The following is a 26,560-nucleotide window of genomic DNA, read 5'->3' as shown; positions in this document are numbered from 1 at the left end:
AGTGGCTGGGGAGGCCTGGCCAGGTGGGCGGGGTATAAGTAATAAATAATAATAATAATAATAATAATTCACCAACAATTCTTGATGTTGCAAGCCCCTTTATTTTATGTTATATAAATGTATCTGGTTTCTATTCAAGATTTAAATGATTATTTATCATCTGAGACACCCTGCCCCACCCCTGCGGGTTAAAACACTACTCACACAAAAGGGAAATTTCAAAAAAGTCCACTCTCTCCTATTGGAAGAAAGCTTTCTCTAGCTTCACACGTAAGTGAGCCCATTGGCTGAGGACTCGAGATGGATTTCATTATGTGTATTCTTAACGGTTCATTAATAAGCAAGGGGCAACCAGGGAACTGGAGCTAGGTAAGGGGCTATATTCAATGGCTCCGGAGTGCCCAATGTCTCTTCCTTATGCAACTAAGTTCAAATGTTAAAACTGGGCAAGAAAGTACCCTCTAGAATGGGTTGATTTGGGCCAGTTATGTGACACACAAAACTACCCTTAAAATAAAGGACAAAGGAGAACTTCAGCACAAAGCAAAGATCATTCATTCAAGCACGGTCCCAGGAGGTATATTAAAGCCATGAATAGGAAAAAGCTCAGTAGTTCACCAGCTGAGATTTTAATGAGATATTTCCCCTTGCTGTGGTACAGGTTTTGCTCAGGAAAGAGAAAAGGCTGCTCACAAAATATATTCAGTTAATAGGCGCCGATAGCTTTTGCAGCCACTCTGGTAGCTAGCTGATTGCTGTACTAACCTTCTGTTTTGGCATAATCTGTAAGCCGAGTGTAATTGATCAAGGCTGCTTTCTCCAGACATTTTCTAACCACTTTCTTCACTTCTTCCGCTGGTATGGGAGTGGCAATATCTTTCATTAAAACCTGCGTCAAAGACAGTGCTCGAGTTAGACACATTACCATAACCCCCCAAGAGAAAAGGTTTCAACATATACTAATAGTTGTTTTAGATTTGCTGGCAATTAGAGACTGAAAGAAAAGGAAGTCGCTAATCGACTTAGCTATTAATCTCTGCAGATTTGAGTGAAAAGGAGCCATTTAGGCCATAACATAGACTTGCCTACCTGCAGACACCATTTCTAAATGAAACACAAGGCTAAAACAAGTGTTTACACAGTACTTAACATACATGTTATCTTGTAATATTTACAGCTGTTCATAAGGTCAAACTATCTTTACATTAAAGATTGGGGGGGTAGGGGAAAGGATGAGAAAACATCAATTGGCTTGAGTTCATCTACAGCACTTGCAGGGAGCTTTCACATGGCAGTTTATTGTGGAAAGCGTGTTCTCCAATAAATGAGAGCACTTGTTGCGGTGTGGGCCGCCACGCCAGGCCTCTTGTTGCCAGGCAGGTTAATAGTTATTGCCTGGCATTATGATTGGGTAACCGGGTTGCTGGGGCAAATTGTATGTTGCAAATTGGGTGGGTGGGACCATAGTCTTTAAATATTGGTGCACTCTGGGTGCATCGGATCACCCGCCCGCCCGCCCTCTTTTCCGGTTGACCTTGCTTTGCCTGTCATGGGGTCGTCTGCTTTGGAGTGGGGGCCTAGTAGGAATTTTGCCATTTGGTGATTGGCTGTGCCATTTGGTTTTTGCCTACTACTCAGCAATTCGTCACAACTTGTAAGGTTGCGGTTAGGCATTGGTTATAATATGCTGGTGATGGAGGGGTTAGGATAGGCTGTGTCTGCCCCTCCTATTGCGCTGAAGGGAATTTCGTTAAAGGAATCCTGGGGCTTGCCACGATTTCATCCAATCACTGTCATGGGACCAGGGCCGGCAAGCTTTCGGGGAGCTGCTGGGGTGAGCGGCGTGGGTCCGACGCTTAGCTCAAATGACCCCCAAGTTTGACTTTCCCTTCTACTGGCTACCGATAGGACCTCGGGATATCAGTTCTGTCCCAGGCGGGGGGACAGATAGTCATAACCAATGTCTAAACAACCACTCACTGATTTTGTATTTTAATAAAGTTGTGGCCAAAATAGTGCTCAAAAACCAAAACTAAAATTACGTGTTATGTGTGAAGTTATTTGAGGGGTGGCCTGGGGACCTACACACGCAATAGGGTGCTGCTCCTACTCAGAAGCTTTTCACGGCATCCGCATGATGTCGTCATCATCAAGATGCCAGTCCATACTTTTTCTTTACTTAAATCTGGATTTGCTCTACCACACAAAATCCAATAAGAAAAATACCTCATTGCCGGCACAGGAAAATAATGGCAGTGGAAGGTGAAGGGAAAGCCACAAGAATGACGCTGGAGACTGGTATTGGGTTGAAACAGGCCACAAAAGAGTAGGTGCGGCTAAGATAAGACGATCGGCCAATATTTTATTCAAGTTGGTAAAAAGGTAAAGGTAAAGGACTCCTGGATGGTTAAGTCCAGTCAAAGGCGACTATGGGGTGCGGCACTCGTCTCACTTTCAGGCCAAGGGAGCTGGCGTTCGTCCACAGACAACTTTCCAGGTCATGTGGCCAGCATGACGAAACCGCTTCTGGCGCAACAGAACACCATGACAGAAACCAGAGCCCATGGAAATGCTATTTACCTTCCCGCCAGAGCGGTACCTATTTATCTACCTGCACTGGTAAGCTTTCGAACTGCTAGGTTGGCAGGAGCTGGAACAGAGCAATGGGAGCTCACCCCATTGAAGGGATTCGAACTGCCAACTTTCTGATCGGCAAGATCAAGAGGCTCAGTGGTTTAGACCACAGCACCACCTGTGGTACCTCTGTTTGAACCCATGCCTCCTAGGTCTGAATTTAGCTCTCTGGACATTGTTCATGAGCTTCCTAAGATTTCTTGAAGAGTGTAGCAATGGAAGGTACCATATTTTTCGCCCTATAGGGCGCACCGGCCCATAGGGCGCACCTAGCGTTTTTTGGGGGGGGGGAATAAAGGCAAAAAAATTTATTTCCCCCCCCCCAGGCGTGGGGCTGGGGCGGGGGAAGCCCGAGCTTCCCCCAACCCCAGCCCCCAGAACAGGCTGCTCTCCAGGCTTGCGGATATCTGCCCGAAGCTCGGGGCACACTGCTCAGCGCGCCCCAGGCTTCGGGATGCAAGCTGCTATCCGCAAGCCTGGGGAGCCCGCGGGAACTCCCGCAGGCTCCCAAGGCTTGCGGATAGCTTCCTGAAGCCTGGAGAGCGAGAGGGGTCAGTGCGCACCGACCCCTCTCGCTCTCCAGGCTTCAGCGAAAGCCTGCATTCGCCCCATAGGACGCACACACATTTCCCCTTCATTTTTGGAGGGGAAAAAGTGCGTCCTATAGGGCGAAAAATACGGTATTTAATAAAGCAGTATGCAGTAAAGGCAAATTTCCTTAAACACGAGTTATCATGGGTCGTCGCCACTAACAGCCTTATACTGAACTAGGTCAACCTGTAGACTGATCCAACAGACTTTTACTTACGTTTTTTAGGGATTACATTTTATGAGCATGAAAGACTTTGCTTATTTCCATGGAGAATTCCTCCATAAAATATATTGCTATGTAAGAGAATTCTAAAGATATGAATCCCACGACTGATTTAAAAGAGTCTAAAAATATTTAAAGTCATGTTCTACTCAACTGATTCGGTACTAAATAGGTGTCTGCCCCCCCCCCACGGGGAAAATTAACATTTTGGAAATAATACCAAAGTAGGTAATGTGTACACTTTGGTCAATTTCTAAAACATACACACATACTGAAAAAACTTAAATAAAACTCAGAACGTACCCTTTCGAGTAATGAAAGTGTAGCTTTTAACGCTCCTTCTGGACGCCCAAAAGGGAAACAATACCTAAAAGATAGACAAAAGATAGACCCTTTATTAGAATCATAGAAATGTACGGTTGGAAGGGAGCCCGGCCAAGAGCCATCTAGTCCAAACTCCTGAATTGCAGGAATCTCAGCTAAAGATGCACCTCTGTGTGACAAAACATTTGTATATATTTCTTTTTAAATTATTTAGAAAAGTATGTGCTCCTTTGGGGGCATAGGTGGGTGGGCACAAGGGACAGAATCCCAAAGTTGTACTATTTCCTGCCTTGAGCGGTATAATTGACTCTCTCCTGCCAATCTCCTGCTCTCCAAACACTTTTATTCATGGATGCTTTTAATGTGGGTTTTCATTTCTATTTGGATGGCTCCAAGATGGAACTGGGTCAGAAGTAAAATCTGTACTACCCCAATTATTAGTATTGTTTGAGATTTCATAGGGGTTTAAATCAACAAGATTAACAGGTTAGCAGTGTAATCCCATACAGAATTACTTAGAAATAAGCAGGCTACATTTAGGTTTATGGGAGCTGCAGGTATTGCATTTTCTTGCCCAAATATTCTTAGATTATTTGCACAATTTTTGCCCTGTCCTTTGTGCTTTCTTTTGTTACCATATAAAAGATGTAAGATACACAGAAACGCTACTTGTCATAAAGTTGCATTTCACATTCCAAATCAGTATGACATGCCTAGTGTAAACAATTCGCTCTCTACCAAGGACAAATAACAATGATTGATAGGCAAAATCAGTGTTAAGTGAGAAAGTTATATTTTTTTAAAGGAGGGGTCATTTGTGCTATATATTTTTGGTCTGCACCATCCATGCTTGCAAGTCTCTGATCTGTTTGCATGACTGGCATAAATTGGTACAGAATGGGCAAAATTCACATGCGACTTGCAACGTTAGGTAGCGTAAATGTCTGATGCTTTAAAAAACCAACTGACAGGAAGGGTGATATTCCTCTTCAAAGGCCTTAGTTGGTTTATAAAAACTGAACGGCCTTCAAATTTAAGATTGCACCAGGATCTAAACCCTAATTCACCATCTCCTTCTTTCCTCATAGCAATAGGCATGTCAAACTTGCAGTATGCAAATGTTTACCTGAAGTGGCTAATCTGGTTTTCCAAAAGAGAAGTAAGCCTTTCCTTAATATCTTCAAACTTTTCTTTCTCTTCAATGGTTACCGTTCCAATTCCATCTGGTCTGAAATGTACAGGTTTTAAAAAAACGCATCATAAGTTTAAGGACAGAACAGTGGTAATCGTGTCATTAATTCATTAATGCATCACCTTGAAAACATAGGCACTTATAGTTTACCAGTTATAATTTCACATAACACTTCAGCATCAAAAGGAGTAAAGGGGACAAAGCCCTGATGGCAATAACACAGCCTTTTAGAAGTCATACACTACCGAGACAGCTCTTTGAGAGGAATGGTGCAGCAGAAGTGTGAAATTAAATAAGCTGCTAACTGTGTCACGTACATATAACAGAGGACGCAACAATTGAAAATAATTAAAATACATTTTCAAGGTGTGAAGAGGAGTCCAGTTCAGAACTTAAAGAGCAGTGAGCAGTTAAGAGCCACTAATATTGTGGCCCACAGAGACGACAAAACAGGTAGAGCGGAATGAGGTTAGAAGCTGTTCAATTTAAAGCCTAGTTCCTAATGGACCACATGTCTGGTAAATGCAGGCAGCTTTGTAATGTATATACATTTCACATCGGTTCATGAAAATGCTATGAAAGAAGGCTTCTCTGAGCACCCTTCCATCACACTATTGACGTTGATCCCAAACTCCACAATTTCCCTAATGTGATGGTAAGCAAGGGTGACACCATCGAGAAAACAATGTTCAACTATCATGCTCTCCTTAGGCATACTGCTTCACGGCTGGTCCCAGTCTCTCGTTCTTTTAAGTTAGAGATGGGGAACCTTCAGATGTTGCTGGGACTCCAACTCCCATCAGCTCCAGCCAGCATGGCCATTCTTCAGATGATGTGAGTTGTAGGCCAACAATATATGGAAAGTTGCATGTCCCCTACCCCTGCATTTTGGGTTTAAGCAGGGCAGAAGGCAGTGAGGTCTTCCTTCTTTTGTAAAGATCCAAGTCCCTCCTTGTCCATTTAGAGATGTGGTTAAATGCCTTTACTCAACTATGAAATCAAATCAAATCTGACCACCTGAAATTTATTATATTGGACCCATTTTTTTCCAGTACTTTGCTGTTCAGTTTGGATCTGTCCACAAGAGTAGATATGTAATGCATTTTTCTTTCTCTGGATTATTGGCCTGTGACTCAAATCCAGTTAACGATGTCCATGTGCAGAACAGAAGGTAACTTTAGGTGACTTTCAGATGAAATCATTCTGATTTATTTGCCGCACGAAGTCTGCAGGGAGATTTGGCAACGTCGGCTAATTGTTAAGCATCCATTTCCATTTGTATGCAAGGAGGTTATAAAATGTCATGTCAAGTAATTGCTATCCTGTCCTTTCCCAGGCATTTCCCCCCATTGCTTTCCTTAGTGCAATTGTTAAGTGATTTTATTCTGAGCAGGTTTGTTGCGTGACAGCACCAAATCAACTTTAATTTAGCAACCTGAACTTACAGGTATTTGATGGAATAGCACCATGGCCTTCATAATTCCCCATCATGTCCTCTTTTCTTTGTTTGGGTTGTACCCTTTCTTTCTTTTTCCGCATTCCTTAATGCCTGCTCATCTATGACAGCATAAGTACACATGTGTATAATACCTGTTAGGTCACTGAATTCAAAAAAAGAGACCAGTCCACGTGATCTACTTTGTCTTACAAACAGAGAACTCAAATAAAACCAGTCAGCTTGAGCTCAATTGCAATTGGCAACTTTCAATGTTAATAGCTTGGTGAAATGTGTGCCAGATCCCCAGAGTTTACCCCACCTGGAAAGCCCATGTTGCACACCGGAAAATGCAACATAAGCATCAAAAGCAACACATACAATCTGCAGTTCTTTGGATTCATCCTTTTGTAGTGGAATGTTATTCTTGGCTATTGTTTGGGTGTGTGTGTGTCTCAGAATGAGGTCTGGCAGGATTCATCAAAGTACACAGAATGTTGGCAAAAGGCTTGCAGAAATCTGAACATCTAGCCATTCCTTCAGCCACATAGAATACACAACTGAATATAGTGTAAAGTACAAAATCTTTGTCTCCTTTATTCATGGATTAGAGTAGCCCAGAGCACACGGCAACATGTCGTGTGCCTATTTAGAAATGTCAGTTCAAATGCCGAAAAGCAAGAACAAGAGATCCTCTCCTAAATTTCTGGTCATTCGCATCTTTCTCTCTCTTGCACTGTGGCAAGATCATAATAAGCGTAGATATTATCTACAGGGCTGATAAGAGTCTCTGTCAGTGGTACCAGTGGTACCTTTGCTGTACAACTCCAAGAGCTAGAAGCACACCTCCTGTTGTATCTCAATCCCATCTCTGATTGCTGAGGGTGACACAGTGTTTCCACCCCCATCGTTCAGCCCGGACACTGAGGTCCAGCTCCGAGGGCCTTCTGGTGGTTCCCTCCCTGCGAGAAGTGAGGTTACAGGGAACCAGGCAGAGGGTTTTCTCAGTAGTGGTGACTGCCCTGTGGAACACCCTCCCATCAGATGTCAAGGAAATAAACAACTACCTGACTTTAAGAAGACATCTGAAGGCAGCCCTGTTTAGGTAAGTTTTTAATGTTTGATGTTTTGTCGTGTTTTTAATATTTTGTTGTGAGTAACCCAGAATGGCTGGGGAAACCCAGCCAGATGGACAGGGTATAAATAATTATTATTATTATTATTATTATTATTATTATTATTATTATTATTATTATTACATACAAACACTACTACCAGGGAAAAGCCCTGGCAGAAGTTAGATTAGTTGTGTGCAATGTTCTTTCTCTGCCTGAATTCTTTCTCTCTTTGTCCCCTGACCCCATTCCTCATGGGACTTTGCATGTGTGGGTGCAATATTATATATGAAAAAAGGTACTATCTGACCTTCCCTCCCATTTTCACACTAATATGAATGTAGTTTAAAGTTATGTAGACAGGAACAGATTGAGGGCTCTGCCCTTAAATATTTGTATATCTATTTACAGAAGCCAACAGAGGGGCCCTAATCCATGTTGGATCTCTAGCATGGAAGGACAGGGGGGTTAACTCTTTGCCCCCTGCAGTGGTTTAGAACCAGACTGGGCCCCTCACAACTCCTCTGTCAACCCACTTGGTCCTTCCTCTGAATCTAGTTCTTCATTCCCTGGACAACTTCCACCATCCCTGGACAACTTCCACCATGCTTGCTGGGGCTAACATGAGATCTAAACTAAGGTTAGTCCTCTCCAGCACACTCTCTTACTGGTGTGCTTTCGAACTGCTGGGTTGGCAGAAGCTGGGACAGAGCAACGGGAGCTCACCCCATCACACAGATTCGAACCACCGACCTTCCAATCAGCAAGCCTAAGAGGCTCAGTGGTTTAGACCACAGTGCCACCTGTGTCCCTGTAAAGTGAGATCTAAACCAAGGTTAGTCCTTTCCAGCACACACCCTTACCTAAGATACAACCAGGTATTCTCCTGCAGCATACATCAGTGAAAAAAGAGTATTATATAGCTGATATCGTCCATGTTATTTATAACTTAACTATCAAAAATATCAGGAAAGATTTAAGCAAATATTAGCTGGACGTTTTAGCTCTCAAGAACTGAATGTGATCGCTTGGTCATGACACGATTTGCTGCACCAATAGGCACACAGCCGGCTCCTCTCTTCTCTTGAATAAATTCTACTTGTGGCCTGTCAGGTGATGAAGCCCAACGTGCTTTTCATCTTTAAAGATAAATTTCAAGGACAGCAATTTCATCAGACACTGCCAAGATGTGTACATCACTCTTTTCTTTCATAAATGCAATGTGAAAGAAGAAGGAACTTCACTCCTCCCTTGCAGTGAATGCCACGACACCGTTACCTCGGCGTTCTGACAGATGGAACGTGCTGAGATACAGGTAAAATCCTCTGTCTGATTTGACTGTCAGGAGAAATTGCATTCTGCAGCGAGAAAGGAAATACTTCTGTCATGTTAAACTTCGCTGCAGCGTGTCGCACGTGTGACAGGAGAGCGCCAGGGGTCCTGATAGTGACAAGTGAGAAAGGTGAGCCAGGATAATGTCACCATCTGTTAACCTGCCGTAAGAGGAGATTCGCTACATGCACATGGGAGACCTCACAGCCCGTCATGTCTCTACCTGACTCTGCTGTCGTACAAAACTCTGCTGACAACACCTAGGATTTTCAAAGAGCTTGTTAGATCCATTTTCACTGACTATGCAGTGACCTGTACCTCAGAATAGTAAAAGTGAACAATACCCACCCCCCCAAAAAAAAAATTGTGTATGGTTTGAAACAAAGACAACCCCATCAGGAACAAGGCAATTTGTCTTCCCTTGTCTAAGCTTGTAGGGAATAAAGGTTTAAAATTATTTTTCCACTGAGAGGTGGCAGTTAGGCAGGTTTTGAGACCCTTGCTGTGATATCTTTTCTGCTTCTTAAAGGGCACCGTCCCTAAGGAAGGAAGCGCACCTCTCTGGAATAGCAGCGATTCATGGTGAGATCACAGTCTGACCTGGATACTTCCAGCTGAGAAATGCTGAAAAAAACAAGAGCTTCTCACTGCATTCCTTTTTTTTCATCTTTTAGGTCCTCAATAAAGGTGTAAACTGCAGAGTTTAAATGCCGCTCCTCACATTTTAAAATGAGGCATAACTAGAAGCATTAAGAACCAGCAATGGACTGGGGATATTTTCAAATACTACTGCACCAAAAAATGCCATGAAAATGAGTCTAAGGTCATGACTAGCATTCAGCTTCCCAAGAAACCTTAAATCCTTCGTATTTCCCACCTCACCCTTTTCCTCCTTCTACCAGAAAGTGTTTTTCAGCAGGCTTCCTTAGCACAAGTGCAGATTAAATGGGAGCTGAAAGTCAGGTGTAAAGTGAGGTTGAATTCTGCCTCCAGATTTTCAGGAAGAAAGCTTTTCCTTTGCCACTGAGGATCACAAGCTGCTATGTTTTCTTAGATTCCAAAGTCTGCACTGAGATAGCAGCTGGGGCCAACCACACAAATTTTGTATCTGCAAAGATATACAGATATCTCCGGGCCTGCCTAAAGTTTTTCTACCACAGCTCAAACACAAGTGGTGTTGATTTGCCCTACTTTCAAATATCTAAAGGGTATCTCCAAGCTTTTCTACTGTTTCCTTTCCCTCCCTTCTGGAAGACCTCTTCCTAGTACTAATCTAGTTCCCAGAGAAGCACAGGAACTTCGTATGGGTGGCATATAGACAGTATTTAAGCCAAGAAAGTTGTTCGCCCCATTTCTGCGCTATCATCACCAACACTTAAAATAATAGTACATTGCAACCAGGAGAGGTAACAAACCAAAGGGAATGCAAATTGTTAAGTGACTTAATCTTCCCTGCTACAAAACACCAACTGATAGAAATGAAAACAGTCCCAAATACATTCATCTCACATCCTTTCTTTTTTTGTTGCAGTCTCCAATAACCCACAGGACAGAGAATAATTCACTGAAGGGGCAACGGGAAGCAAAGTGAAAACCAGCGCAGGCTAGAGTTTCCAAGACACTCAAGATTGCAAAACATCGAAGAGAACAAGATACACCAATGTCCCTCCTTCAGAACTGACACTGACACAAACTATTGAGAAATGAAACTTTTTTTTAAGAAGCTGTGTCCATTGGCAAACATTGCAACACTAAAAATAAATACTTCCACCTGCAAACCTATTAAACAGCAAGGCAGATACGCCACTGGTACAACTATGCTCTGCCATGGCTTAGTGCCTTCACAAGATGCCCAGCTTCTTCTCTGGAAAGGCAATTCTCCATGTTTTGTGTTCCCAAAGTCTGTGAAATATCTTACACAGTTCATCTTTTGCAGATTCTGCCCCCCGCAAGAAAGGAAAACTTTAAGAACAATAAAGGGCGAAACGACAACGTTGGTGGTAAGAGGCTTGATTTGGTTCCCGTGAGATGGCATTCGCTTTTATTATCTGTTTGACGAAAGTTCAGTGCATCAGCTTCCATCAAAGAGAGGGAGTGAGACGCCAACCTCGGAAGCAGGCCGGGCATCTGTCAATTCAACCTGCTTCTCAGCAGGGAGAAAAAGTCACTTTGCACTTCATGTATTTCCCACCAACATCATTTCAGAAAGAGAGGGACAAAATGGGAAGTCTCAGCGTGAGAACTAGATACAAGATGAGATGATGAGGAAGAAAACAATAGCTCCTTTTCTGTATTTTGTACCTTCACTTAACCTCCACTGCTACTGTTTAGATTGCCACGTCTATAGTCTATTTACATAATTAGCCCACTGCATGCATATTTCAAATATATAAATCTAGGGCTAAGGACAGCAGCGACGAGCAACATTAGCACCTCTAAACAGCGATTTTGTCTTGGGAACACTAGGCAAGGAAAGGCATGAGCTGAGAGGGAGGGGCACATTTTCCATAACTCATTATAAATCACAGGCCTTATTTTCGCAAATTTTAGTCACTGATGGAAGAGAGCTGCAAAGCGTTCATTTTGTGGTCTGTATGCTGTCTTCATCCTACATGGACATGATTTGGCCAAGTTAGTGATGTCAACAAGGAGCCATATCTGGTTTCCTCTGTAACATCGCGACATCTATGATGTGAGCCCTTCATTGGCTGAGTTTACCTGAGGAAGAATGGAACAGGGTGGGGAATGGCTATCAAATGGAAAACAGAAGGGTTAAAGAGCAGCTGTGAACAGTGGCAAATGAATGATCATGAAAAAAGAAGGGGGGAGCCCATTTTCAGGCCTAGACTATGGCAGCGATGGCAGCAAAATTATGCTTTTCTGCCACAGCTACATTAGCAGTATCATTCAACAGTTATTTTGGGGAAGGTATGGTAGATTCTTCCTGCCAACCTAGCAGTTCAAAAGCACGTCAAAGCGCAAGTAGATAAATAGATACCGCTCCGGTGGGAAGGTAAATGGCGTTTCCATGCGCTGCTCTGGTTTGCCAGAAGCAGCTTAGTCATGCTGGCCACATGACCCGGAAGCTGTCTGAGGACAAACGCCAGCTCCCTCGGCCTGTAAAGAGAGATGAGCGCAGCAACCCCAGAGTCATCCGCGACTGGACTTAACAGTCAGGGGTCCCTTTATCTTATGATAGATTCTAGAATGCAAGGGGTTATAGAACAACCCTTGGTGATCTTGCAGAACACGGACAAAATCAGATTTAATCATTTTGACATGGTCTCCACACTAAGGGCAGGATCTGTGTGGATGCTTCTCCAGTTTTGATGAATGAGTTTCATATTGTTCAATTTGATGGTGTGGAAAAATTGCTTGGAGGGATGATGCCAACCATCTGGACTGGACCTGTATCCATCCTAGTTGGTAAGAGCTGGCCCGATGTGCTGTGGTGATCATAAATGCTTTCTTGCAGGAGGGCTGTGTCCCTGTACCCTCAAAGGAAGTGGTTGTGAGACCTTTATGAAAGACCTCATCTTCGTATCCCACTATCCTAGACAATCATTGGCTAGTCTCCAACTTTCCTTTTTGAAGAAGCTCCTATAGCAGATTGTGGCAACTCAACTCTGGGATTTCTTGGATGAAGTAGAGTTATCTGGGATCTTTCCAGTCTGGTTCCAGGGCCTGCTTTTGTGGCTAAAACACAATCAGTAGTCTTTGAGGGTGACTACTGTGGCGGCGGCGGCAGGGGCAGTTCCTCTTGAATCTGCTGGATCTCTCTGTGACATTTGCTATCATCACCCATGGTATCTTCCTGACATGCTTGAATAGTATGGGACTGCGGGGGCACAATTCTACAGTGAAATAATAAAGGTGAATGCCATCTGACTGCAATCAAATCAGGCAAATAGTCTCAAAAGGTGATCCTCAAAGATCAAGTACTGGTTGGCTACCAGGACAAAGTAATCACTTAAAACAAACTAGAAACAAGGCAGAAGGAAGTCCCAGAGACAATTCTAGTTGAAGGCTAGGGATGACACATTTATCCACTCTGTTACCTGAATTTGGGCCTGTTCTCTTATCATCTCAAGCAGTTAGGCTTTATCTCTGATATTTATGCCTTGAACCTCTGCCTTGTTTTTTACCGCATATATTATTTTCCACTTGGAACTTGCGGGGGCTGATTCTGCACTTTTGGGCACCAGACTGGTTGTCTCTTTCTCATTCAATTCTCATACCCACTTGTCTGGTTTTTTTGACCCAATTCCCTTCATACATAATATATGCCTGGTCTTTCATCTGGTTAGTTTAACTTAAAATATACCCTGGTTTTTCACCTTGACCCCCTCCCACCACATTCTCGTCTCTGTCTGTAACATTGCGATTGCAAGCCTTAAGGTCAGGGCAATGTGATTTTTTCCAATTACTGCTGTATAGCATCTAGTAGCCTTAGACACTTGTAAAATAAAAGAGGATGACAATCTGCCTATGCATGTGGAAGCTGTGGTTCAAAACAACTGCAGACAAATGCGGTACAACAATCGCTCCATTTCCTTGCACCACTCACGTTATTGCAAAGTACTCCATTTTAATTTTTAAAAGCTATCTGCCACTGCTAGCAAGAGCAATTTAGTTTGTCTTTTTTGAAGTGTGGCTGTAGAGTTAATGTATGCCTACAATGCAGCAGAAAAAATTAAAACAGAGGGCAGGGAGAAAATACAGGGAGCTTCTTCATAGCATCTTATGCAAAAAGATGGTCCACCACACACTGGGAGAAAAACTGGCATAAAAAACAAACATTAATTACCTGCTGTATGAAGTGGAAACATGGCACTCCTATGCACTCAGCTTTTGAAAGGCAACATGCCTTATATGGTCTCCGCCAAGCTGGTAATAGGGATGTGATGGCCCTCTTAAGAACAGAACACACTGCTCATCTAGCACAGCCAAACCATTTCACCATTGGGCCTTTAAGACTCCTTTGTCTCCATGTTGATGTCTTTCTCCTCATCAAGCCTGACTTAGGAAAAGTATGATTGGTACTCACCTGAAGTGTAGATCTCTGATTGGCATCATGAGGTCACTGGATTGGGCTCTGGCTCCACCCTGGTCACAAGGCAGGAGAAAAAACTGTTCGGGAAAATGGGAGGCTCCCCCTCATTTTTGCAGCCAAGCTCCAACAGTCATCGATGTCACAAATGGTAAAAGCCCACTTTCTCCTAATACATTAACAGCCACCAGCTGCCCAAAGAGCATGAGAACATGCAGTAATAAATGAGGCATGTTGTAGTCCATGTTAGGGTGTGGGCTCCAGTGACCTCATGATGCCATCAGAGTTCTACAGTTCAGGTGAGTACGAACCGTACTATCTCCTACTGGCATCATGGGGTCACTGGGTTGGGATCTACCAGAGTTTACCCAGTTTGGGTAGACCCCAACTGTAGACTAGGTTAGTGTGGCAGGGCTTGCACCTAAAGGAAGCCTCAGCAGATGAATGCAAATCAAGCATATAGTGCCTTGTAAAGGTGCTAGGGAATACCCCAGTGGCAACCCCACAAATATCTCCAATGGGGCGTTAGTGGAGAAAGCTGCTGAGGAACACACATCTAGGGGGATGTTAGAGCATGACAGCCCTCTGATTGAGGATCCTAGAAGTGAGAAGAACGGTGGCAGCTGCTGGGTGGCCTAGTTCATGAAAAGGTCCACCACGAAGAGCTCGGAGAAGTTCTGAAGCTGAGAGAAGATCGGATGATGCAGCATCTATTCCCCCTAGATCTAGTTTGGTTTGACTCAGCCAATCTACCTGGGTGTTGGATTCTCCTGGAATATGTTCAGTGGAAAAGTCCAGAGCGTGGAGCTCTGTCCAGTTCATCAGAGGTTTTGCACTGTCAATTCAAGTTCTCATGCCACCTTGGCAATTGATGTACAATTTCACAGAGGTGTTTTCGGACTGTTCTTCTTCTTTGGCAATCACTCGTAGCCGAGTAAGATTGTCTTCCATAAACACGGTTTTAACAATGAGTCCGTAAGTGACTGTGGAGGCCAATTCTGGATCCACGCACCCTTCCACAGTGGGGACATTGGTTTCCAGGCAGGAGTTGATCACAGTGTGGATTTGCCAAGCGTGCCTTCTCTTAGCACGTTTCTCCCTTGCGTCCTGAGTTTGAGTGTTTTCAAAGCCCATGACACCTTGGTAAAGGCTGTTCTGCAATTGGAGCGCTCACAGGCCAGTGTTTACCAGTTGTCAGTGATTATACTACATTTTTAAAGATTTGCCTTGAGAGAGTCTTTAAACCTCTTTTGTTGACCACCAGCATTACACTTTCCATTTTTAAGTTCGGAATAGAGTGGTTGCTTTGGAAGATGGTAATCAGGCATCCACACAACATGACCAGTCCAACAAAGTTGATGTTGAAGAATCATTGCTTCAACACTGGTGATCTTTGCTTCTTCCAGTACACTATTAGTCCCCCTGTCTTCCCAAGCGATGTGTAAAATTTTTCGGAGACACCGTTGATGGACTCTTTCGAGGAGTTGGAGATGGCGTTTATAAGTGGTCCATGTTTCATAAGCATACAGTAAGGCTGGTAGTACAATAGCTTTGTAAGCAAGCATTTTGGTCTCCCTGAGAATGTCCCAGTCCTCAAACTTTCTGCACTTCAATTGGGAGAAAGCCGCACTCGCAGAGCTCAGGCGATGCTGGATTTTGGCATCAATGTTGGCCCTTGTGGAAAGATAACTGCCTAGGTAGGAGAAGTGATTGACATTTTCCAACGTTACACCATTGAGTTGGATTTATGGCGCTGCAGAGGGGTTAGTTTGTACTTGTTGGTGCAGCACTTTGGTTTTTTGGATGTTGAGTGATAGGCCAAGCTTTTCGTAAGCTTCTGCAAAGATATTTAGGATGGTTTGGAGGTCATTCTCTGAGTGTGCATACACTACGTTGTCATCAGCATACTGAAGCTCTAGGATGGAAGTTACAGGAAATTTTTTTTGGACTGTAGGAGGAAATGGAGAGGCCATTATTAGGTGGCTTTTCTGTTGGTTGATGATGAAGCCAGCTTTGAAGGCTGGGATAGTGATTTCTAGATGATGGCATGCTTCTTCTTGTGTTGGGGGATGAAGGATTAGATTTTCTAGGTAAGGATAGGTGTGAATGCCCAGAAAGGGGAGCACCAGGGCAACTATAATCTTGCTGAAAATGTGGGTGAATCAAGTGTATATTTTGCCAAGTATATATATGAGAGATATATCCCATTTTCCTCAATTGCCTGTTGTCTGTTGGGGTTGGAACAAATCTGGTGGAAGTTTGTAGCTCTGGTAGCACTTTAGCCTCTTTTGGGGGAACGGGGTCATCAAAGTGAGAGATGCTCAAGACTTGCAACAATGGGCATCCTGGAACAGGAGGTCAAAGGTCTGTTCCTCTAGCATGGATCCATCACTCCTCTTCTTCAGTTACAATGAAGGAGGAGCCTGTACTCAGGGATGGCTTCTTTAATTTGCTGAATAATTTCTGGTGACAGAGGTCCCCCTGTGGGCATCCAGTGTCTTGGATGTGTTGGGAGAGAGGTTGGTTTCCTAGGGGATTGAGATAGAAGAAGCAGCCTCCAGAAACCCCACAAATTCATCCTCATCTGAGGTGGTGGGGTGGGGGTGGAATGAAAAGCCTGTGCCAGGATTGGGTGGCTGTCATCTGAATCCCTTCCCAAGGGAGAGCCAATAGTGGCTGGGTCTGCTGTGGGTCACTGAGGAAGGGAAGGGCCTTGTGGTGACCTAATTGCTGCAGGAGATGCTTTAGAAGCCTCCATGTGTTTCTGCTTCTGTTTAGCCTTGTGGGCTACCGGGAGGTCTACACCATGGAAAGCTGCTGGCTGCTGAGGTGGTTCCATGCTCAGCCATGCAAAGGGTTTGCAGGCAGCAGGCCGACTGCATGCCCAGAGATCAGGCTGCAGCAACAGGAAGCGTCGATGTGGCCTCCGACACCCACAGGTCCTCTTAGCATGCTCTGTAAGTGCCAAAGGCAGGAACCATGACTTCCATCAAGACATGCTGTCCTAGAGTGGCTTCCCTGGGAAGGCTTCAGGATTTGGAGAAGGAAAGTCCAAAGGAGAAGGGCAAAACTAGCCTGAGTAAAAGCAGGAGTCAATCATGACGGGACTGCTTTGTTCAGGCAGGAGCAACAAAACAAAACAACCTGACTGGGAGCCGCCCACTTCCCCAAGGAGTTTTTTCACCCTCATGAGCAGGGTGGAGCCAGAGCCCAACCCAGTGACTCCATGATGCCAGCAGAAGATCCACAGCTGCAATCCTACATGTGCTTACTTGGGAGGAAGCCTCGGTGAGCTCCATGGAGCTTACTTCTGAGAAAACATACATAGGATTGCACAGCATGATGTATAATCACAGATATCAGCCTAGAACTCTGACCTATCCTGCTTTGTCTGTGAAATTCCTTTTCTCCCCCTTTGTAATGCTGTAGATGAATTGAGTGGATGTCATTATCTGTGTGTGAGCAAAATTCCGAGTGAGAGCTACTGTTTCTGTCCTTGACTTACCTTTCTTCTCTCTCCCTTTCTTCCCATTTCTTTTTCTCTTATTTCAGTATCTTAATACCAGCTGGAGCCTCTCTTTACAACGCCATTCTATTCTTTTATTTCTAAAACACTCATAATGCCTCACAAATACAACGGCTTGAATAGGAGGAATACATACAGAGTGGTGGAGGAGGATGTGCTCTCTCAGATATTTCAACGTCCTGCGTGCACCGATGTCCTTCACTCGCGTTAATAAATAAAAGAAATACTTCTACCTTCCTTTTGAATTATTGAAATAAGTTTGGGCAATTATAGGACACACTGTGCTAAACATTAGCACCAAAAGGTTCAAAACCAGACAATAAATAAGGCTAGGGAAGTAGTCGCATGCAGTCAGGCTTCCACATGAAAATTTCTATGAATGTGTCAGGCAGCTCAAGAGTTGGCATGGAAAGTAGGCTTTCATTGTAACCAGTAAAGGCCTTGAGATTTTGTACAAAAAAGAGGGGGGAAGAAAAGCCCATCCCCATTCACTGAACAAAATAGTATTAATGAAAGAGGCTGAAAGCTAGCCCATCATATTCTTGTAAGAAACTCATCTTTGCAAGGATGTCCTCTCTTGTCCTTGTCAATTTCAGTCCCAACTATAGAAGGCAATCGAGACCGAGACCTTGATGACAGAGCCAGCCTTTTGAACACCACGAGACAGACTCGTTTGCTTTGTGTAAGCTGGCCATCTATCCTTCAGGTTTATTTACCGTATTTTTCGCTCGATAACACGCACCTGACCATAACACGCACATCGTTTTTAGAGGAGGAAAACAAGGGAAAAAACATTCTGAATGAAACAGTGGATGTATCATTTTTGTGCTTCATGCTGTGGCCACAGACATGTGATCTGATGGTGAATTTGGGGTGACCCAATGCAAAAATCCTGAGAATCCCTGTGGATCCATGCTTTGTAACCACGTTTTTGCACCATTGCAGCCCCAGGCAACAGTGGGTGTGTGATTTTGGGGGGGGGGGCAGGCTGTAGCCATGGACATGCTATGTGCTCTGATGGTGAATTTGGGGTGACCCAATGCAAAGATCCTGAGGATCCATGTTTTGTAACCACGTTTTTGCACCATTGCAGCCCCAGGCAACAGTGGGTGCGTGATTTGGGGGGGGGCAGGCTGTAGCCATGGACATGCTATGTGATCTGATGGTGAATTTGGGGTGACCCAATGCAAAGATCCTGAGGATCCATGTGGATCCATGCTTTTTAACCACATTTTTGCACCATTGCAGCCCCAGGCAACAGTGCGTGTGTGATTTTTGGGGGGCAGGCTGTAGCCATGGACATGCTATGTGATCTGATGGTGAATTTGGGGTGACCCAATGCAAAGATCCTGAGGATCCATGTGGATCCATGCTTTTTAACCACATTTTAAGTGGGGAAGGAAGGAAAAATACAGAATGGACAAGGAGCACGAGAGGGGTGTGCAGAGAAGCAGCTGGCTAAGAATGCAGGAGAGGGGTATAACGGGAGGGAGGAAAGGAAGGCAAAAGTTTTCCCTCACCTACCCACCCAAGCCAGCCAGCTCTCTCTCTCTCTCTCTCTCTCTCTCTCTCTCTCTCTCTCTCTCTCTCCCTCCTGCATGTTTTCAGCAGCACCGGAGCACAGAGACGACACTCTGCTTGCCTGGAGGGGAGGGGCTTTCCCTGCTCTTTGTTCCGTTTGAGCAAACACAGCAAGGAAACAGAGGAGGGTGGGCAGTAAGACCCTGAGGCAGAATGCAGGAAAGCAGCCACTTCCTCTTTTCAGGTTTCCCTTCTCTGAGACCCGCGATTTGATTTTTGCCTGATTTTTTTTGCCATTTGGCTCCAGGGACCACACATTCGCTCAATAACACGCACAGACATTTCCCCTTCCTTTTTAGGAGAAAAAATCTGCGTGTTATAGAGGGAAAAATACGGTATATATTGCTTCAAACATGTATTACTTATCTTTGTTTTCCTGAAGATCAGAGTAAAATACATGCAACTAAAGGAGCAATGGAAGCCAGCAGGTTAATTTTTTGCATAGTCTTCTTAAATTCTCCATGTATAAGTGTGATCAGAAGAAGGCTCATGAAAAATAGGTCATCAAAAAAAGATAGTGGAGTCACTGGACCCCCTTTTGCAGGGGGTAAATCTACATGCATGGTGCAGAAGCTCAGGGAGGAGGGAGAACATATTTTGTCAAGAAGCTCTGGCTCATGACTGAATAAGGCCTGAATGGTTGTCTTAAGGGTGGAGATGTTTTTTGTCAGGTGTGGAAATGACGACAAGGCCTTAGTTTCTGAGCACATTTCAAAGTGCTGGTGCTGACCTTAAAGCCTTAAATGGCCTCTGCACAGTTGAAGGAGCATCTCCACCCCCATTGTTCAGCCCAGACACTGAGGTCTAGCTCCAATGACCTTCTGGTAGTTCCTCACTGCGAGAAGTGAGGTTACAGGGAACCAGGCAGAGGGCCTTCTCGGTAGTGGTGGAATGTCCTCCCATCAGATGTCAAGGAAATAAACAACTATCTGACTTTTAGAAGACATCTGAAGGCAGCCCTGTTTAGGGAAGTTTTTAATGTTTGATGTTTTATCCTATTTTTAATATTTTGTTGGAAGCCACCCAGAGTGGCTGGGGAAACCCAGCCAGATGGGTGGGGTATAAAATAATAATAATAATAATAATAATAATAATAATAATAATAATAATTATTATTATTATTATTATTATTATTATTATTATCATTATTATCATTATTATCATTATTATCATTATTATCATTATTATTATTATGATTAGTTGAGCTAAGACAAAATACCCTTGTGAATAAGATATGAGAAGAGTTGCTCCATGTGGCCAGCAGTATCGGGTGATGGGATGCTCTGATTTTGCACATGACTGTGGCCTGATGGGAAGTCTTGCTTCTAAGCTTCGCTTCTGCACATGATGCTGCACAAACCGTTCTAATACTAAGACATTCACTCATCACCTTAGAATGTTCAGTTCACATTGAGTTCAGGAAAAGCATTGTACTTTGACCTGTTCTTAATGCATTGGTGACCACATCTATTGGAACGTAATTGTTTAAGTCTTGCATTATCGATCATTAGTTATATTTTAATTAGGAGGTTTTCATGCCTGTCTAGTTCTGTGCTCCCTTTCCCAGCCTTTAATCTATCGGTGATTAATGCCTATATGCAACCTTTTGCTTTGTACTTGTGTTAACCAATCAGCAATAAGCACATATGTGGCAATGCTGTAATATTCAATAAAAGGGACTCCCCGAGACTTGCTCGAGAGATGCCTCCCAGATGACACTCGCTACATGTCTGTCGTTATTTCAACCCAACAATTGGGTGACCTTTATGGGCCCCCCTATATTTGACATAGATATGGAACTTACTTGTCATTGATTTGAGATCTGATTGTCCCCACCTATTTGTTTTGTTTTTTATTAATATTGTTCTGTATATTTTACTTTTATGAACCCTAAACCTGATGTAAAAACTTTTTAAAAAAGTTATTAAAAAATAAAGAAATAAAAAACATGAAGAGACACTTGGTGACTCTTCTTGCATTTTGAAATGCGATTACCTTTTTTCTTTCCTTCTGGTGACTCTCTTTTCCCCTTCTCACTCTTGCTGTTTTCCTCCCTGTTCTGTCTTCTTTTCAGATTGATGTAAGACTAGAAACTACCTAGAAAGTGTACCAAACAAATTTTCTTCCTCCGGTTTAATACAGAGTTTGTTTGAGAAAGCTGTTGGCAGGAGAGGTGAAGATGAATCGTTGGTGAAGACTAGAGTGGTGATCTAGTTTCCTTACAGCAAATAAATAAAAATGGTCAGAGTTGTATAAAAGCAGAGTAATTTCCCGTTCAGAGAAATTCCTATAGGTAAACTTTTGAAGAGATCCTTTGGTCTTCTTAATCTCTGGAGTTCTGGTTAATCCCACCTCCACTGAACTGGACTCTGCAGGTTTAATAGGAGATTATGGAATCCTCTTATATGTTTTCCCCTTCTGTATGGCCATTTTGTATTTTTATACTGTTGTTTTTTGCTATGTTTATTTAGTTTTTCAATCAGCTTTGGACACTGGTGGATAAATCAGAAATTTTATGTCAGATATTTTGCTCTAGAACTATTTTAGACTCCCTTCTAGTTTGGGTCCTATAATGTTGCTTCTTTATTTGGGTAAAATTATTGTTGAGCGCTTGATTTATTAATTTTTTTAAAAAGCTTCCTTTAATCAGGAATTTGCTGAAAATGCCTGGGAAAATGGAAATGCAAGTCAGGGTGGCAACCAAGTGCTTTTGCCTTCAGTTGGAAAGGAGTTGCATTGACAGGGAGAGCAGGAGACCTTGACAATTAGCAATCATTTCACAAAGAGGCCAGGGCTGTCTATATGAGCACTGTATCAGTGCAGAGGAAACCTATGAAAAACATTTAACAATCAAAGCTACTCCATTTGTAAGTCAGGCATATGGACAAGAATGGGAGGACATCAAAGGGAACAGACAATTGTTGAGCTTGTGTCCAAGGTGGCAAAAAAAAGAAGTCATTGTATAAGATACAAGAGATCATAAAGTCAAGGACAGAGAAATAGGCTGCCTAAAAAAAAAAATCTAACATTGAGCCAAATTTGATAAGTTGGTGTACTCGTGAATTCTTTCTTTTTCCTAAAACTGAGTTGGATCTTTAAATGACTACCATGTAACTTGGCATATGAGTAAAATTATCTGTGCCATAAAACCTTAATCCCATCCCAAACCTCCAGTCAAAAGAGTGCACCCATGGACTAGAATTTTCTTTCTCTCACTGTTGCAAAAATATAGACTGAAAGCTGGATTATCCACCATTTTTTAAACCTGCAATTGTAGAAAAGCTAACTGAATATATTATCAAAGCAGAACACCTTTATTGCAGCAGTGAGGTCATTATCCTGTTAAGTTGTGGGCGAACATATCAGACGACACAGCGATTCTTCAAACAGCTCTTGTTTATTCAGAGGCAGAACAGAACTGAACTGAAGAGCTCAGTCAGCCTGCTTATATAGAGCTCCAGAACAACGTAACTGTAGCAACTTTCTAAAACTATCCAATCACTGAACATCACTTTCGATCCTTCATTTGCATACAAACTATCCAATCACTGAAAGTCACTTTCGATCCTTCATTTGCATAACTATCTACAGTATCCCCCTGCTGGCCCAGGGTGAGAACTTCAGTACATAACACTGTTCTTCTTCTTCTTGTTGTTGTTGTTGTTAGCATCTATTTGTCTTGAGAGACAATGGAGTGCACCTCCTGGGGTGAAGGCAAACTGTTGCATTAGCAGCACTGAAATTACCTCTCTGGGGTGCAAGCCTGGGCAGTGTGTATGGAGGTCCTGGGCTATCCAGACAACAAGACCCCTCTCTTGGCCTTGATGTGGTCCAACGGAAATCAGAGCAACACATTTGGCAGCAGCTTGGCTGGAGGAGTTGCCGGAAGAAGGCCTACAAGGTGCCATCCAACCATCTTAGGGACACCACTCCTTTTCTTCTCCCAGAGATGACCTATAAGGCAGCAGAGGTTTAGGGCAAGAGTTTTCCTTCTCTTAGATGGGCTCCCTTTCCAGGTGGCAAGCCCCACCTGCCCTTCACTACCCTCTGCGGCATGTGCTGAAACAGTCTTCCTGACCATTGGACCCACTACTGATCTTGTCCGCTCAATCTACTGAAGCCTGTCTTGACACGCAGGGGAAGTCCCTAACTCACTGAACTTTGAGGCTCATTGGCTACTCTCACCTGGTTTAGCTGGCAAGTCAAAGCCGTTCTCAGGGTGTGGCCGCTGTTGCACGCTGACAGCTTCTAGGAGCTACTTGTGAGAGCTGAGTGCAGGATGGGGACCAAAGGTGGGCAAACTACTCCAGAAGGAACAGAACATGTCCCCCCAGAAGTACTTTCTTTCTTTCTTTTTCTCTTTCTTTGACAATCACTCATAGCCGAATAAGATTGCCTTCCATGAATATGGTTTTAACAGTGCATTCTTAAGTTGGTTTGGAGGTCAATTCTGGATCCACATGTCCTTCCACAGCAGGGACACAGGTTTCCGGGCAGGAGTTGATCATGGTGAGGATTTGCCAGACGTGCCTTCCCCTTAGCTTGTTTCTCCCTAGCGTCCTGAGTTTGTGCTTCTTCAGAGTCCATGACGCCTTTAGTAGAGGCTATTCTCCAATTGAAGTGCTCACAGGCCAGTGTTTCCCAGTTGTTGGTGTTTATTTTTTAAAGATTTGCCTTGAGAGCATCTTTAAACCTCTTTTGTTGTCCACCAACATTACACTTTCCATTCTTAAGTTGGGAATAGAGTAGTTGCTTTGGAATATGATAATCAGGCATCTGAACCACATGACCAGTACAACCAAGTTGATGTTGAATACTAATTGCTTCAACACTGGTGATCTTTCCTTCTTCCAGTACAATGACATTAGTTCGCCTGTCTTCCCAAGTGGTATGTAAATTTTTTGGGAGACACTGTTGATGGAATTTTTCAAGGAGTTGGAGATGGTATTTATAAGGGGTCCATGTTTCACAAACATAAAGTTGGTAGTACATTAGCTTTGTAAACAAGCATTTTGGTTTCCCTGCAAATGTCCTGGTCCTCAAACATGCTATGCTTCAATCAGGAGAAAGCTGCACTCACAAAATTCAGGCAATGATGGATTTTGGCATTGATGTTGGCCCTTGGGGAAAGATAACTGCCTAGGTAGGAAAAATGATCAACATTTTCCTACATTACACCACTGAATTGAATTTATGGTGCTGCAGGGGGGTTGTTTTGTCCGTGTTGGTGCAGCACTTTGGTTTTTTTTAAGCTATTGAGCGATAGGCCAAGCTTTCCGTAAGCTTCTGCAAAGATATTTAGAATGGTTTAGAGGTCATCCTCCGAGTGTGCACAGACTATGTTGTCATCAGCATATTGAAGTTCATATTGAAGCTCTATGACAAAGGTTGGTTATGGTAACCTTACTCTTTGCTTTCAGCCTACTCAAATTGAAGAGCTTTTCATCTACCATTCCTCTAACACCACACACAATCCTCTTCATTCTACACACTGTGATATTCTTGAAATCTACACATGCACACAATTTAAAAGTCTGTTTACCTGTAAGCCATTAATATGGAAACAGATGTGCTCAAAGTAACAAAGCGAAGTTGCCCAAAGCCACCTGTCCCTTGGGATGAACATGCAACCATTTATTGAATTATACAGCTATCTGTAACAGCTAGGGATTGTTTGCCTTGTACCACTGCTGCAAATTCAGGGCTTTTGCTATACAAGCCTTAATTATGCTCTCAGAAAAACTGAATGTTCACTTAAATTCACATGTCCATTTACTGCTACTTCATTGCAAGTGTGACAGAATTCAAACCATTTTAGCAAGGAAAGGAGTAACGGAAACTAGGACAGAGGCCAGAGTCTACCACATGAAGATCAAGGAGTCCAAAATCCCCTCTTTCAAAACAACTGCAGCTTTCGTTTCAGAATATGAAAATGCTACACACACTATAAAATTTCACCCTACCAGTGAAGGGAAACATAAATTGTACTACTTCCAAACTTAGCTCAGAGTTCTAGATGTATCTTGAGAAGCAAAAACAAAGCCAATATCGAGAGCAATTCATTGGAACCTATGATAGCAGTTTTCCCAGACATGTTATGCATGGTAGACACTGACAGAGATTTTTAGGCCCAGGCATAGGTCAGTGATAGAAGTTCACACCAGCACCCAGAGGTCATCATTGGGTCCCACAAGTGTTCTTCATTTGCACTGGACATCTATAGGTCACTAGAAAGCAGGGTCTTCCTAGGCGGCATTACATTTCTCCTAAATAAGTGATGCTTATATTTATTCAACTGCAATGAATGCATTGTTCCCCACCCCTTCATGTGTTTACAAAATATGCACCTCCCCTTTTTATGCTACAATGCATATAAAGACATGTAACAAACATCTGCTGCGTTTGGTGAGAAATAGCCCTTCAACGTAGATCTTTCAGAATGCCTGCATATTTTCAAGCAAGGTTCGCTTTGATATAAAAATGTTCTACTGCACTTCAGAACACACACAGACCGTCTGCAAGAACTGAACTCTTGATGCTCGTTCATTCCTCTGCTACACCGTTGTGGGTGAAGCTAAGTCTAAATACATTGCTCGCCTCTCTTTGCCACATAGCCTAATGACTTTCCTGGCAAGTCTGCATATTAAAATACCTGTTGCCGTGAACATGAGAAGCACAAAAGGCAAAGCTGTAATGGAGCAAGGTTGGGTCAATGACAGCGCCATTCTCCGAGTGTTCCATCAATTCATTCAGGTAGCACAGATGGCGGTGACAGCCCCTCACACCATAACGAGCGCAGTATTCGTCTAACACAAAGACTTGGCCCGGGCTAAACCAACCCTGTAAGAGATGGGAAGGGGGAAAGTGTTGCGTCATTAAATCTGGACTGTTCTTTTATGCACTGTTTTCAAATATTTTCAGAGAGAAAGAACAGAAAACTACAGTTTTTCATGCAATATACAGTGGAACCTCGGTTTTCGAACATAATCCATTCCAGAAGACTGTTCGAGTTCCGAAACGTTCAAAAATAAAAAACTCAGTACAGAAGCCTCAAAACGGAAAAAATTAATATAGAAAACTCAACCAGGAAGCCGCCTCAGAAGTTCGACTTCCGAGGCGCGTTTGAAAATGGAAGCATTTACTTCCAAGTTTACGGCGTTCCGAGTTCCGAAATGTTCGTCAACGAAAACTACAATGGTTACACTGTATTTTTAATCAATGTGATTTGTCGTTGGCTCCAAAATTGACAGTGTCATGAACAATTTTTCGGCAGGGAGAGGAGGAGGGAAGAGAGGTATCGCAAACAGAAATGCATTAAAACGTTCAAAGTTATTTTCTGCAATATTCCCAGTTCTTCCTGAGGAAGGAAGGTTAGAGGTTTCTCATGCAGAGTGTTGCTTTAAGGAAAAAGAACAAATATGAACGGCTTAGAATTAACTTATGAGAGAAAAGGCACACAGCAAAAGGGAAGTTTCACTGCTCATGAGAAGAGTCCAAATTGGTTATTGGGAGATATCACCAAGGTTGTGCCCAGTCAGTTTCCAATATTTTAAGAGG

General features: G+C 43.2%; 1 protein-coding gene across 16 annotated transcripts in view; it reads right to left on the bottom strand.

Annotated features, from left to right (window-relative positions):
- CADPS2 (calcium dependent secretion activator 2) overlaps positions 1-26,560 on the bottom strand; it is a 347,579-nt gene that overhangs the window by 93,196 nt on the left and 227,823 nt on the right. For all 16 annotated transcript variants that reach the window (XM_083574323.1, XM_083574326.1, XM_083574325.1 and 13 more), the window contains exons 13-16: positions 25,656-25,843; positions 4,899-5,000; positions 3,752-3,815; positions 766-889 (exon numbers count right to left, since the gene is read on the bottom strand). In XM_083574323.1, coding sequence (XP_083430449.1) covers positions 766-889; positions 3,752-3,815; positions 4,899-5,000; positions 25,656-25,843 — 478 coding nt within the window. The remainder of the gene's footprint in view (positions 1-765; positions 890-3,751; positions 3,816-4,898; positions 5,001-25,655; positions 25,844-26,560) is intronic.

The sequence above is a fragment of the Podarcis filfolensis genome (assembly GCF_964270895.1).
Source record: "Podarcis filfolensis genome assembly, chromosome: 10".
NCBI classification, from domain to species: domain Eukaryota; kingdom Metazoa; phylum Chordata; class Lepidosauria; order Squamata; family Lacertidae; genus Podarcis; species Podarcis filfolensis.
Note: the sequence above shows the minus strand (reverse complement) of the source record. Positions and strands in the feature narration are given on the sequence as shown.